Genomic DNA, 13,715 nt, shown 5'->3' with positions numbered 1-13,715 from the left:
GTGAAGGCTCTAAGACTCGGTTTGTGGGTGGCAGTGTTTGTTAGAGTACAAGCTGCTCCTTTCACCCAGTGAGGGCATTGACATGAGTGAAAGTGTGAAGTTGTTACAAAGTGCACGCTCAGCTTACCTGCACCAAGCTGTAGACGTCAGGGTCCCTCTGAGGCCACCATGGCATAATGGAGCGCCTTCTCCGGGATGATAATTGCCGACCCAAATCAGCTGGACGGGGCATAATTCCAGGGAAGAAAGGGTAGTCTGTGCAGGGAGATTCCATCGGGTCCTCCGTTTGGTAAGGGTAACCCCCAAAAAATCCAGGCCGGATCATGTTGAACACCTAAAGGAGAGGAGATAATGGAACTCACCAAGACAAAAATAGAACAGATGCTTTTCTGGGAAGAAAATCTGTACAGTAAAAGGTGAGTGGTCTTGAATCACAGGTCCAAGACTCATTATAGGACTTATAGTGACATTATGAACAGAATGATAGAAAGATGAATGCTTTATTGAGGTCCCAAGTACGGGGAGATATGATCAAAGGCTGGTTATTCACAAGACCTCAGCAACACATGTCTTTAAAAGATCATTTTAATTTACAGGCTCCCAAATTAACATTAAAAGCCTAGAATACTGCAATATGCATTGTCTGGTACACTTCAGTGTCTAGTATAAAGAGCAGAAAACTATTGCTGTTGTATATTGAAGTTAATCACTTCGAACTTTTGTCAATTTGTTTCTCCATTTAAATATAGTGTTTTCCATGTTATGCTTCTATTTTAAAAGTACATATTAGGCCTGATTCACAAAAGTAATCTGAGACAAAATCCTAACTTTACAACTTTCGGTATTCACAAAAAGCATTTATTAGTAAAGTTAGGAATCCTAACTTTACTGCTACTAAATGCCTTTTGTGAATACTGAAAGTCGTAAAGTTAGGATTTTGTCTCTGTTTAGTAGTAGTAAAGTTAGGAATCCTAACTTTACTACTACTAAATGCCTTTTGTGTATACCGAAAGTGGGAACGTTTTGATTTTGTCTCAGATTACTTTTGTGAATTGGGCCCATTGTCTGAACCATGTATTTTGTATAAGTTTCTCTTTGTAATCATCAAGTTGCAAAGAGCAATATTGTCGGTTGCCAGGCTGTTTGGAAAACAGTAATATACTTGACCAGGTGCAGGCCGGATTCAGCAAATTTGCAACTTTGATTATCTTCATTTAGCTTTAAACACAAGTAGGCCAGCTTTGCTGGCAATGCTGTTATCTTTCTGGATTTTATGCCCTCTCCCTACCATTCACTTTTATCGATTCAGGAAAGTGGGAGGAATTTTTCCGAACTGGCTTTGAAAGATAGGACCCATGCCCTCACCTTGGAGAATCACAGATCCCACTCTAAGGATACAAAACAAGCACCAGTTCCTTCTATCAGCCCTCTGCTGAGGAGTATTAATATTAGACCTTCAGCTGTGATCATTAGTTCCTTTGAGTTTGTGTTCTATCCATAGGTGGACAATACCGGCTTCATCTTTTGAGCTGAGGGCAGGGCCTCAGTTGAAACTGTCCAGGAGAGCTTTCGGTGTTCTTTAATGGACATATCCAAATGATTGAAAGAGTAGAAGTTACGGTGCAAAACAGAGGTCCTAGGAGTTTACAGTAAAAACTACCTTTTGTCCAATCATTGGAGGACTACTATAAAATCTTTCCCGCTGCCAGCTGAGGCGATGGTGAAAGAGGTTGAGATTTTATCAACTGTAGTATGACTTTAAAGCCTCCAACTAGTCAATCAACAGCTTCTTGCATTGAGGGTCCCAAGGAAACTGTTGCCTGTGCAACTTATGAATTTATTGGACTATGGCAAGTCTCTATAGGTTGGTCTGCCTCAATCCCTAACCAGGATCCTGAAGACGATACAGTTTTGCAGCCAGGTTAGTTTTGGACATTGGGAGAGTGGACACAGGGTCCCATCATTTAACCAATCTTCATTGACCGCCCTTTATGGAACATGTTTTGTTTTAAATGCATGTACATTCCACAGAGCGCATTCTATGATCAAGGTCCCCACTCACTGCAGTTCTGACTTCTGATGTGTGCACCTTCAGGTAATCCACAATCTGCAGCTGCTTATTTGTCTAGCATATTTTGTTGCAGCTGAGTAGATGGATGGATTTTTGTTTGCAACTTCCTTGTCACAAGGAGTCAATACAGTCATGCATAATTTAGGACACAGTTTAATATTTGGCCCAAACTTTTCATTTTGACCAGCAGTCTGTAGAGTTAGTTTCGCATATCGGTGACTCGCTAGCTCCACCATAACTCTCTGGGTCACTGTTTGTGCTTAATAAAAAATAAAAATAAATATTAATACATATTGCATAACCAATTTTTGTGTTTTTTATATACACTTTGCACAGAGTGCTGAAGAAACTCATGGAACTGACTAAACTGAATGGTGACTTTTTTATCTAATAGACTGCTGTGCTAAGAGAGGAGAAGGGATGGGAGTGATGAAAGATGAAAAGGAAGTCAGATTAAGGGAACGTATAAAATTATAGATGGGTAAATGAATAAAAGCAATGCTCTTCCCTGAGGCATTTTGAGTGACATCATATATTCCAAAAAGTTAGGCTTTTTTTTGGCACTTAGAACATACTACTGTCAAAGACTTGGAAAGCCTTCGAGGTACTGACCGCAGACCAAATGTGTGAGTGCTGTGATGTACAGGTGGAGATATGGAAGCAAGCATCCTGTCTGTCTTCTGGTGCTATTCAACCATCCTGGTGGAAATTAGGGAATATATGATGGTCAATTTGGCAAATAAACCATTTCCTGCAATATTACAATATAACATAGAGACCTGGAATTCTCTTCTAGACTGAACACTAGTGAGAATGCATCCTTTTGTTCCTCTGGGATGTGGGATCCTTCTCAATAGCTTTCTTGAGTAGAGGAATCATGACCTGCGGCTTGAGCCATTCTAAATGCAAGTGTTGCAACACCTTCAGAGGGATGGAGGTCTGCGAAGAATGGAATTCCATGGCGTTTGTTGCGGACTTCAACCCTATGCCTATAATATGCTCATGGCCTCTTTTCTGAATTCAGTATCTTTTGTTGACAGTGCCAACAGGTTGGGCTGGAGCAGCAGCATTACTCACCTTTTCATTTGTGAGCTCTTCCTCGGGTTTCATCAGTACCGTGCTCTTATCCACAGCGCGGACAGCGCATAGAGAGCCGGCAGCCGAGTGCAGGTGAAGGGAGATATCAGCCCCAGGTAATGCCTCTACTTGAGAGAATCCCAAGGTCACCTACAAAAACGCAACACAAAAGTCAAAAGGCGTCCCTTTGCCTCTGCATAAAATAGAAATATGACAAATCAGATTCACAATACCCTTAGACCCAGGACTCCTCTGTGCGTATCCGATACCAAAAACTCCAAAGAATATGTACGCTTCGACTTGGCCACACACCTACTGCTTTAACAACTAAGGACAGGAGCATCAGTTTCACAATCGAGCAAAGGCTGCTTAACTGGGGGTGAACCTTCAGTATTGATATGCCAACATCAGCGGTCCTCATTGTTTACTGCGGTCTGAAGCCTAGTCAATAAGCAACCATGGAAACTCTTTTAAGATTGACAGATTCTCAATGTGATGCGTTGGCAAAGTACAGTCCACTGAGAAAGTAACACTGTAGGATGTGGTCAACAGTGGAGGTATGTTCGCCAGGGCTCATGAAAAGGCAGATGGTCACTAGCCTCCCAGACAGGCAGCAGATCCATATGTCACATTGTTTGGTTCTGGGTGGGTGACCAGGACCTTATCCTTTGAGCTAACCGGATATTGTATTGCATTACTAGGATTTCTTCCCAGCGCAATTAACTCTCACTCACCTGTTCGTTTTTGTTGTAGCAGATCCAGATCCCATACCTTAGGCATCTATAAGAGAATCATCCTTTAACAGAGTCATCAAATAACCTTTCTCCAAGTGCAATTTGTCAAAACCACAAAAAGGAATGGGGTTTGAAACACCTCACCTAAAGAACCCTGCCCATACCTATGCAGGTGTCTGATAATAGCCAACCTTTTAAATTAGAGTGTCTGCATAAATTTGGAAAGCTGTCTGTAGAATCTGGATGCTGTGCCTTTATTGTCTGGGTCATCCACCCCCCTTTATTGTCATGAACACTGCCAGAGTTTGTGAGTGGTCAGTTGCCACTGTGGTGGCAAGGAACTGCCTTCTGTGTGCTTGCATCTGTTAGAGCTGCTCTACCGAAACATGGAGCACGGATCACCACTCCTGCACAAAGATCTTCTCCAATTGAGGCATAGGAAGAGTCTTCACTGCCTCACTGAAAGTGTCAGGAAAGAAGGGATGGTGCTGGGGCTAGAGTGCATTCATGGACATGGGAGCTAATGATACCTTTGGAAGCTGCCAATGTCTTGTACTGAGATGCCCAAATAGCAATGCCTGGATACCTGGTACTGTGGGAACTGGCAATATCTCTTCCAGATCATGTGAAACTGACAACCTTTTTCTTTTGGCGCATGTGAATACTGGTAATACTTGTTAGCAGGCACATGAAAATGGGCATTCTTGTTAATGGGTGGCTAGTATTGACCATAACTGTTATTGGTGAAATGTTCAGTAGCTATCACAAGGCTCTTAAAATCTTATCATCCAAAATACGATTGCATGTGGTAAGTGCAATACTGCAATTCTGGGCACACAGAACTTCCCACAACCGAGATTGAGCAAATTAGGTGTTAATATCCAACACTGAGCCTGTGGAAATTATTGCTTGAGATTTGCCTGACTGAGACTGTTGTTTAAAAAGAAGATTTCACTGGAATAATGTAGGCCATCTTCTTTAAACCCCTAATGATTCGACTAATGTTGCTTGCCCTGTAGTGGTGCAGCACGGGGCCTGTTGAAAGCAAGGAAATGCAAAAGAAATGCATCCGATTACTGTTGTTTGGGTAGTAAAATATAACAATTAGGGTAAAGTGGGCCATTCAGGCCTCTGAGTCTCAGCCACTGCACCTTATGCACCACTGATAGTTGATCCCACCCACCCAGTGTGCCAAGGTATATGTTAGTTAATCAGAATATCTCATCCATTTCAAGGGAGTTGCAAAGGTTTGCCTTGCATTATCCCAACTTGTATCTGGTTTGCATGTAAAATAGAAATGACTTTCTTAGCACACTGCAAGAGAAGATCCAGATATTGGGGGCATGGGGTGTTCTGATCTCACCAGGTTGATTCAGACAGCAACAAATTCCCCAACAATACCCGAACTACACCCCTGTTCCCTCTGCATGGACTGCCAGGCAAAGAAAGGGATACACTGCAAGGGCTTGATATTTGAGAGGGGTACAGGATAGCCAGGCATCTTCAGAGACTTCTGTTTAATGCCATCTTTGTGTGGCAAAAGAAAGGAGGAGAGGACTGTGCTGCCAACCAGCTGTTGTGGTGCTGGTTTTACTTCTGTTGTGGGTGGAGGTTTGCCCTGTTTTGGAGCTAGTTTTACTAGTGTTGTGGATTGAGGTTTGCCCTGTTGTGGTGCTGGCTTTACTTGTGTTGTGGTTGGAGATTTGCCTTGTTGTGGTGCTGGTTTTACCTGTGCTTTGGGTGTGGGTTAACCCTGTTGTGGTGCTGGTTTTGTGGTTGGAGGTTTGCCATGTTATGGTGCTGGTTTTACTTGTATTGTGGTTGTAGGTTTGTCCTCTTGTGGTGCTGGTTTTCCTTGTGTTGTGGGCGGAGGCTTGCCCTGTGTTGGTGCTGGTTTTATGCGTTTGTGGTTCGGTTTTTGCCCTGTTGTGGTGCTGGTTTTACTTGTGTTGTGGGTGGAGGTTTGCCCTTTTGTTGGCCTGATTTTACTTGTGTTGTGGGTGGGGGTCTGCCCTGTTGAGCTACTGGTTTTACATGTGTTGTGGTTGGAAATATTCCTTGTTGTGGTGCTGGTTTTAGTTGTGCTGTGGGTTAACCCTGTTGTGGTGCTGGTTTTATGCGTTTTGTGGGTGGAGGCTTGCTCTGTTGTGGTGCTGGTTTTACTTGTGTTGTGGGTGGAGGTTTGCCATGTTGAGGTACTGGTTTTTCTTGTGTTGTGGGTGGAGGTCTGGCTTTCTGAAATTGAAGAGTAACTAAGGGCATCATTTACTGTTTGGTGGACAGGACTCTATTACAAACATGATTGATATCACTTCCACCTTATTACAAGTGTACTACATGCCTAATTACAAGTCTACTAAATCCAAATGCACTTTTGATAAGACGGAAGGGATATCCGCCATTCTAAATCAGGCATCAAGTGATTGTTCTATTTGCCTATTTACCAAACAAAAGAAGAGGCTTGGGAGTGGATGGTTTGGGAAGCGATGTGCTCTAGCTCAGAGTGCACCATTTTGTGTTCCACTTTGAAGCGGTTAGGCCAAAGGCTGACAATGATGGGCACAAACTTGTTTTGCTTCCATTTGTCTTTCTTTTGATACTAAGTAGAAAATAACCTAATTGCAGTGCTCAGTCAGCATTGCCCCAATAATAATGACTATTAGCACAAATAGAGAAACAGGAAAAATATTTAATTAAGGCAACAGATTGAGGCCTTGAATTAATTGCTTGCTGACAATATTTGTGCATGATCCGAATGCCTTAAGTTCAATTAGTGGAAGGACTGACTCACCTTCGTACTTTTCCATGTGGATTAACTGAGTATCCCTGAATTGGACCATAATGAAACCTGTTATGGCAGGTGTATCATAGTGGAATTACTACTTTTAACATCACCTGTGTTGAAGTAGTTCCTAATGCTTTGCAAAGCAAGCATTCTATTGGAAGCGGAAGGATTAATTTAAGTAGCCAAAGCATCATGTGAGCGAGACATACTCCAATTGGCTGAGCCAATACATGATTTGACAATCATTGCTAATAGAGGCTAATCCAAGAAACAATGGAGCTACCAAAGCCCATGGTATGCATACTAAAAGATAGTGAGTCTCTTTGAGAAGGGTGCTGTAAATGATAGACCTAAAATATCTTAGACACTGATGTAAGTGAGGATAGAGTGAAGAATAACAGACCTCGGGTGAGACTGCATCTACAAGTGCTTTGACCACACAAACCCCCCTTCCCCCTCTCCCCCCACCACCCTTTCGGAAAGGCTATACGTTACATCACAAAGATGGTAGACTGTGTAGATCGCCTCCTCTCATTACCTGTCAACTCAATTGTTTTCAAAGTTTCTGTTTCGATAAGATGATTTTTGGCGAGGTTTTGTAAAGTGTGGTTAACATATCTACTAAATTAGCAACATTTTAAAGTTGTGTAACATTTATTGTGTTGTGTAGGAAAGACACGGAGTGCTCACCTCATTCTTGAAGCACTTCACTACATTGAGATTAGTTGTGGCAGCAGCGACCTCGCCGTCCTCAAAGATGGTGAAGACCAACACCTTGGCCAACGGTGCGAACTCTGTGCTTATCGGAAGTTCAATGGCGAAGGTGCCCTTAAGAACTGCGATGAGGAGTGAGAAGAGAAAAGAGAAGGTGGTGGTGGTGGTTAGATGGTCATCTTCAGTCACAGGATAATCATGAGACAATGGGCTATGCACAAAGTAAAGAGGAAAAGTGCATAGATCTGTTCAATAAAGAGCTTTCTATCGCTGCAGAGTCAGGACGCAGTGTGGTCAGAGCAGGAAGGGAGCTGTGTAGAGCTCACAACAGTGAACAGAGTAAAAGGCAAAAATACCTACCATGCTCTTTGTCAACTGCTATCTTCTTATTTCCTTCGTGAATGATTCCTCCTTTGGATGAAACCTGGGGGAGGGATTGAACCAGTCAGCATCGGTGTTCTGGTAGCGAGAGCCATGATACAGGTTACTGATGAGCCCAGGACTATGCTTCCAAGCCCAGATGAACCCTGATGACACTTGACTGAGGTGGCCTTGTATCACCCGACAATCAGACACATGCACGTATGTCCTTTAGCTAACTCACAAGGTCTCATGACTAATTAAGCTGTCATTTGTGATGTTTAAAGGATAAACAGGTGGTCCTTACCAGACCTGCAACCTTCTCAGACACTCATACACTACAAGCCCTCATGTGCACCTTGCATTATGGGGGCAATTGACATCTAGTGGATATTAGGAGAGTTGAATTGGATGGAGGGAGGAGACAATGCAGCAGCAGTTTGAGCTTAGATCTTGCATGAACCACATAGGAATTAAGATAGCAATGTCGTTTAGTGGCTAGTCAGGGTATGACGTTGGTTAAGGACCTTTGGGAGAAGACAAGAACTGAAGCAACAGTGAAGCCTAGTAATCTGTGTGCCACTGGCTGTGTTACTAGATATACTAGATATAGAATCAGACTTTAGCTCCCATACCTCACAGAAAGACAGGGAATTATGTGGGCTTCCAGCATTACAGCTTATATTTTCAGCTTTGTGGACCCTTTTTGTTTATAAAACCACAATCTCCCTGTGTCAGCCTCATCTCTGAATTCAACCCCATGTCAAATATATTTGAGGACATTACCAGGTAGAACAGGTCCATATGTTCTGCATGCTCATGCAGCTCGTTTCGCTGGATGATGTAGTCCACTTGCAAGTCCTGTGTGTGACCGCAGGGCAGCTCTCCCTGTGCAGAGTGTATCTTCAGGAAGCTCTTACTCTTAGAGTAGAAGGGTTTCAGCCACATGTAGGCATCCTGATAGCGGGGCACCACTTTTCCATACTCCCAAGGTTGCTGCTCCAGCTTGAAGCTCCCCTACATAGAACAGAAGAAGAAAAATACTTAACATCTCTGCACTTTGTGAATATGTAGGAACTACCAGTGATGCACTTCAGTGGGCGGCACCATGTATTACACTGCTGGGACTTCCAATGCCTTGCAACAGATGCAATGGAAGATGCAGTTTCCTACATCTGCAAAGCAGGGACAGGCTCTCCTGCCTGGTCAGATGTGCAACATCTCCAATTTAAACCCGTGCAAGCATGGACACATATTTTAGTCTTCTGCCAAACCTATAGATACCTGCTGTAAGTGCACCAAGCTACACAATGTCCAATAGGTGGTGATACTGTGCACAGTCCAGGTGTTCCGCAAAAGGGTACAGGGCTCAATGTGAAACCCAAAGTGCTCTATTAGTGGAAGTGTGGGTGAGCAGCCTGAGGCCTAACGCAGGGGAGTGTAAGACACTTATTGCACAACAATGATCAATAATGGACACACCATTCAAGAAGGAGATCCAGATCAATTTTAGAAAAATATACTTTGTTTGTATTTTATTTTAAGACCAAGATCTTTTTGTTTAGGTAAGTATGTTTTTAATTAAAAAATACTTTTCACTTCCAAAAATCGACCCTTAGAAACTTTTCAACACAGTCCAATGTTATCCTATGGAGAAAACAATATATTGATGTCAAACAGGTAAGTATCAAACATAGTCCCAGGTTGCAGAGGTCAAAATCGGAGTTCAACCCAAAACTTTCCAATGGAGACAGGGATGCCTAGAGCCACACTGCTTGCAGGCAAGTAGATTGGTTGCAAGGGCCAAGCTTTGGGGGTTGGATTAAGCACAGGACCACAAAGCAGCACCAAACATGCAGCACAAGTGGCACAGGGGCGGCCGGGTGCAGGGTGCCAATTCGACGTCAGAGGCCAATGCTTTTCAATAGGGATTCTTCTTTCGACAGAGGCTGCAGGTGTGGCACCGTTAGTCACAAGAGGAAGATCAGCGACAGCAGAGGTATTTTGGGGTGTAGTGGGTCATAGGGGCACCATCGGTTCAGCTCACCAATGCCCAGGGGCTTTGGGAGCAGGGGTGCCTTTCGACTTTGGAGCCTTCTTACTGGAGCCGGTCGCAGTTGGTAGGAGCCTCTGAATTCACAATGCAGGCACCTTTGTGGAGGGCAGGAGAGGTCAGACAACACTGAATACGAGGTCCGGATCGCCGAGAGACTTCATTGCACAGGTGAACCACTCATACTCTGGTCGTTAGCGTCAGATGCAGAGTGAGTAGGAGACACAGATGCACCTGTATCCGGAGTACTTGGAGTAGGTTTCTTCAGGACAGGCCCGCTGTGCATGGAAGATTGGAGTCTTTTTCGAAGGCAGCAGACGTCCCAGGGGTTTCAGATGTTGCTGGTTGCAAAACTAGCTGTAAGATCACAGAAGCTGGAAACAGGCCGTCCTCGGTCTTCTCTGCAGGGTCGTCTTCTTTTTCTAAGCCCAGGCGGGTAACTACCCTTCGCCAGAGGAGGTTGCGAGTTTTTCCTACACCCCGTTCCATTGCAAAAGCGGAGTTCAGGCAAAACTATGACTCCATACAGAGCATAGTTAGCCGGCCCCTCCACCCTCTAAAAGTATTTAAAAGTAATTAGAAAGGCACTGACCTGGCCCGTGGCTGCCGCCTCCTCGACATGGCCGTTCTCCTACCTCCTCCTCGCCGTCCATCTTCAACTAATAAGTTGATAACCCCTACATTGTACGTCTTGCGAGTGCGCATGCACACATGCAAGACGTACAACGTAGGGGTTATTAGTGAAGAACAGCAAGGAGGAGGTGGGAGAGTGGTATGTGGAAGAGGAGGCAGCCACAGGGCAGGTAAGTGCCTTTTTATTTACTTTGGATGGGGGGATGGCGCGGAGCGAAATTCCACGGAGTTGCTTTCCAACTCTGTTGAACTTCGTGTAGAAGCACTACGCCTGCTCCTCCCAGGGTTACTTTTTTATTAGGTTGTCACAGATCTAGTTTCTAGGTTTGGGGGGCCACTTAAATACTACATTTAAGAGGCGTTTTAGAGCAGTAGCAGGCCGGGCCAATGGGCACCTTATCTGTGGTGACAATACCCTCTATTATGCCACCCTCGTCTGGGAGGGAGGCAAAAATCTAGTACTGATTGGAGGGGTCTCCCCATTTTTAAAATAAAGGGGTTTGAAAGTTGTGCTCTTCCCCACCTGAGGGGTGGGGTTGGCAGTGGTGGGCACACCTTTGTTCTTTTGAACCTTTCCTGCTAATTGTTCCACCCAAAGTGGAGGTGTAAGCCAGGGACTGCCATCTGCTGCTAGCAGCAGAGCAGAGGAGGAGAGTCATATTACAAAGGTGGCAGGCCTTTGAAGCTTCTGCACTGGCCCATCCTGAGGGAGTAGATATGACACCTCTGCCAAGACTGTGCATTGTTTCTTGTTCCAGAGAGCAGGGGCTTTATACCCAGGGGGTCCAGAAATATATCTGGTGGTGGCTGGCTGCCTACAGCCAGTCAGAGACCACACCAGAATTGGTAGGGTTGGAGGGGGCACCTCTGAGGCACTCAAGTTGTTGAGCTCTTAGCCAATGTACTCTACGGCTTCCCTGGAACATTCAATATTAGGAAAATGGGCCTCAATAGTGTAAGGGCATATCTGCTCATGCAGATATGCCTTCACCTGTGGTATAGTGCACCCTGCCTTAAAGCTGTGAGGCCTGCCAGAGAGGTGACTTACCTATGCCTGTAGGCAGTGCTGGTTGGCAAGGCACCCAGACAGGGTGCCATGTAGACTTTGTCGTTTTCTCCCTCACAGGCGCATGCAAGCTGCAAGGCAGTGGCGGGGCCCAGGGAGGGGGATCCCAGTGAACCCTCTTCAGCTCCCAGGCACTAGGTACCCAGGGTACCATTTACTAGGGACTTACAGAGGGTAGAAGTACCAATTGGGAGTTTGTTTTAGGGAAAAAGCACTGGCACAAGGGACCTGATTGGCAGGAGCCCTGTGCACTTCATTTGAAACCACATAAAACCAGGCACAACCGGGGGCCTAATCATGTAAAAGAGGCACTTTCTCCCAAATGTAATTTTGAAAGCAGAGATTTGGGAAGCATCTCACTCAGCACAAGCACTTTATTGCCTTAAAAGAAATAACTAGCCTCAAAGCTTTTACTATCACTCCTGAATTTCCTAACAGTTGCTCTAACACTGTACAGAATTATGTTCAATACAAGACAGATCTGTTTTGGAGGTGGACCCCTAATCTTGAAATATAATGTAGTATAATATAATATAGTATAATATGTTATAACATAATATAGTATAGCATAGTATAATATACTATAGTATGATAGAATGTACATATAGCTTCTCATGAGCAGTGGCGTCCTATCTTCATCTTTAGAGAGATCCTCTGGTTTGGAACCCTCTCAACCATGAAGTCCTCACACCCTTCTTTTTGTAAGGGTGTCTCCTGTGGGTTGTGAGTAGCATCAAAGTATTGAGGGTAATGCTTCAATAATATGAGGCATGGAGTTCGGTAATGGTATAGTCGGTGACCGTCAGGGAAACGAATCAGCAAGACGGTAAGGCACTGTTACTGGCATTTGTTTGCTGCAAACTGCTTGCATATTAATGACCCTCAATACTTTGATGCTACTCACAACTCAGAAACAGACATGGTCTCTTTAAAAATGACCTCCACGGCTAATTACAGCTTTACTGAAGGTCACGGTCAAATGCATGACACCATGCCTCAAAGTCGTTCCTGAAGCACTGCTTCACACTACTCACAACTAAGACTTGGACCTACAGTAATCCCGGTTACTGTAAATAACATCTGAAGCCAATCTGTGGCTTTTGTATAAAGGGAACAAATAGTTTCTTACCTGTCGGTGTAGTTTTGCAGCTTGAAGATCTTTCTGGATTCACTATGCTGTGCATTATTCCGCGGTCTAGTGGTTGGGTCCGGAATCGTAGTCTTTTCTTTGTTTTTTTTGTAGCCCAGGTGGGCGTCGACGTCCCACCTTTTGGTATCCTTCCTGTGACGTCGGCATGCTTCCTGCGGAAGCTCCCATCCTTGGGCGCCATCTTCGGATTCTTTTTTTCCCGTTTGTGTTTTGTTTCTAAATAGTATGGCAATGTTTGAATATTTGTTTAACTGCTTTTTTCTTCAAAAGTCTGTTTTAGTCTTTGCCCCGTTTTTACTACCTCTTATTCCAGTCTCATCTTTCTGGCGGAGGTGGGTGGGTTCGCTAGTAAATCCAGAAAGATTTTCAAGCTGCAAAACTACACCGACAGGTAAGAAACTATTCGTTTTGCAGCGTGAATCTTTCTGGATTCACTATGCTGTGCATTGACTTTGTAGCAGTTTGTTATCATTGTGGCGGCTGGGTAGAAGATGAGCTTTGATTTTTGAATATGTGTTGAAGCACCTTCTTTCCTACTTGTGCTTCTTTGTTCATTTGTATGTCCAAACAGTAGTGTTTTGTGAACGTGTGCACTGAAGCCCATGTTGCCGCCAGGCATATGTCCTGAATGGGAGTGTTAGCCAGGAAGGCTATTGTTGCTCCCTTTTTTCTGGTTGAATGGGCCCGCGGCCCCTCTGCCAGTTCTTGCCCAGCTTGTTTGTGGCAGAACTGTATTGCTTGCGCGATCCATCGTGCAATTGTCCCCTTAGTAACTGCTTTTCCCATGAAACTGTCTGCGAATTACACAAAAAATTGTTTTGTTTTTCTGTGATCCTTAGTTCTCTCTATGTAGTGCATGACTGCTCGTCTGGCGTCCAGAATGTGCAGTGCCCTTTCTGCGTTTGTGGTTGGTTTCTGGAAGAAACTAGGTATTTGAATAGTTTGGTTGATGTGGAACTTAGACACCACCTTTGGCATTAAGTGTGGGTCCGTTCTCATCACCACCCTATCGTTGTGAATTTGTATGTAGGGGTCTTGTAGCGTTAATGCCTGTAGCTTGCTCACACTACGC

The 13,715-nt window shown here is 44.4% G+C and overlaps 1 protein-coding gene across 1 annotated transcript in view; it reads right to left on the bottom strand.

Annotated features, from left to right (window-relative positions):
- Positions 1–13,715, bottom strand: part of LOC147706530 (alpha-2-macroglobulin-like protein 1) — a 316,256-nt gene that overhangs the window by 187,615 nt on the left and 114,926 nt on the right. Inside the window, exons 12-16 of the mRNA XM_086932996.1 lie at positions 8,528–8,758; positions 7,742–7,805; positions 7,358–7,503; positions 3,149–3,298; positions 128–334 (exon numbers count right to left, since the gene is read on the bottom strand). Of these exons, the coding sequence (XP_086789122.1) occupies positions 128–334; positions 3,149–3,298; positions 7,358–7,503; positions 7,742–7,805; positions 8,528–8,758 (798 nt within the window). The remainder of the gene's footprint in view (positions 1–127; positions 335–3,148; positions 3,299–7,357; positions 7,504–7,741; positions 7,806–8,527; positions 8,759–13,715) is intronic.

Source organism: Lissotriton vulgaris, chromosome 7 (genome assembly GCF_964263255.1).
Source record: "Lissotriton vulgaris chromosome 7, aLisVul1.2, whole genome shotgun sequence".
Taxonomy (NCBI): domain Eukaryota; kingdom Metazoa; phylum Chordata; class Amphibia; order Caudata; family Salamandridae; genus Lissotriton; species Lissotriton vulgaris.
The sequence above is the reverse complement of the archived record's forward strand: the minus strand, read 5'-3'. Positions and strand labels throughout refer to the sequence as shown.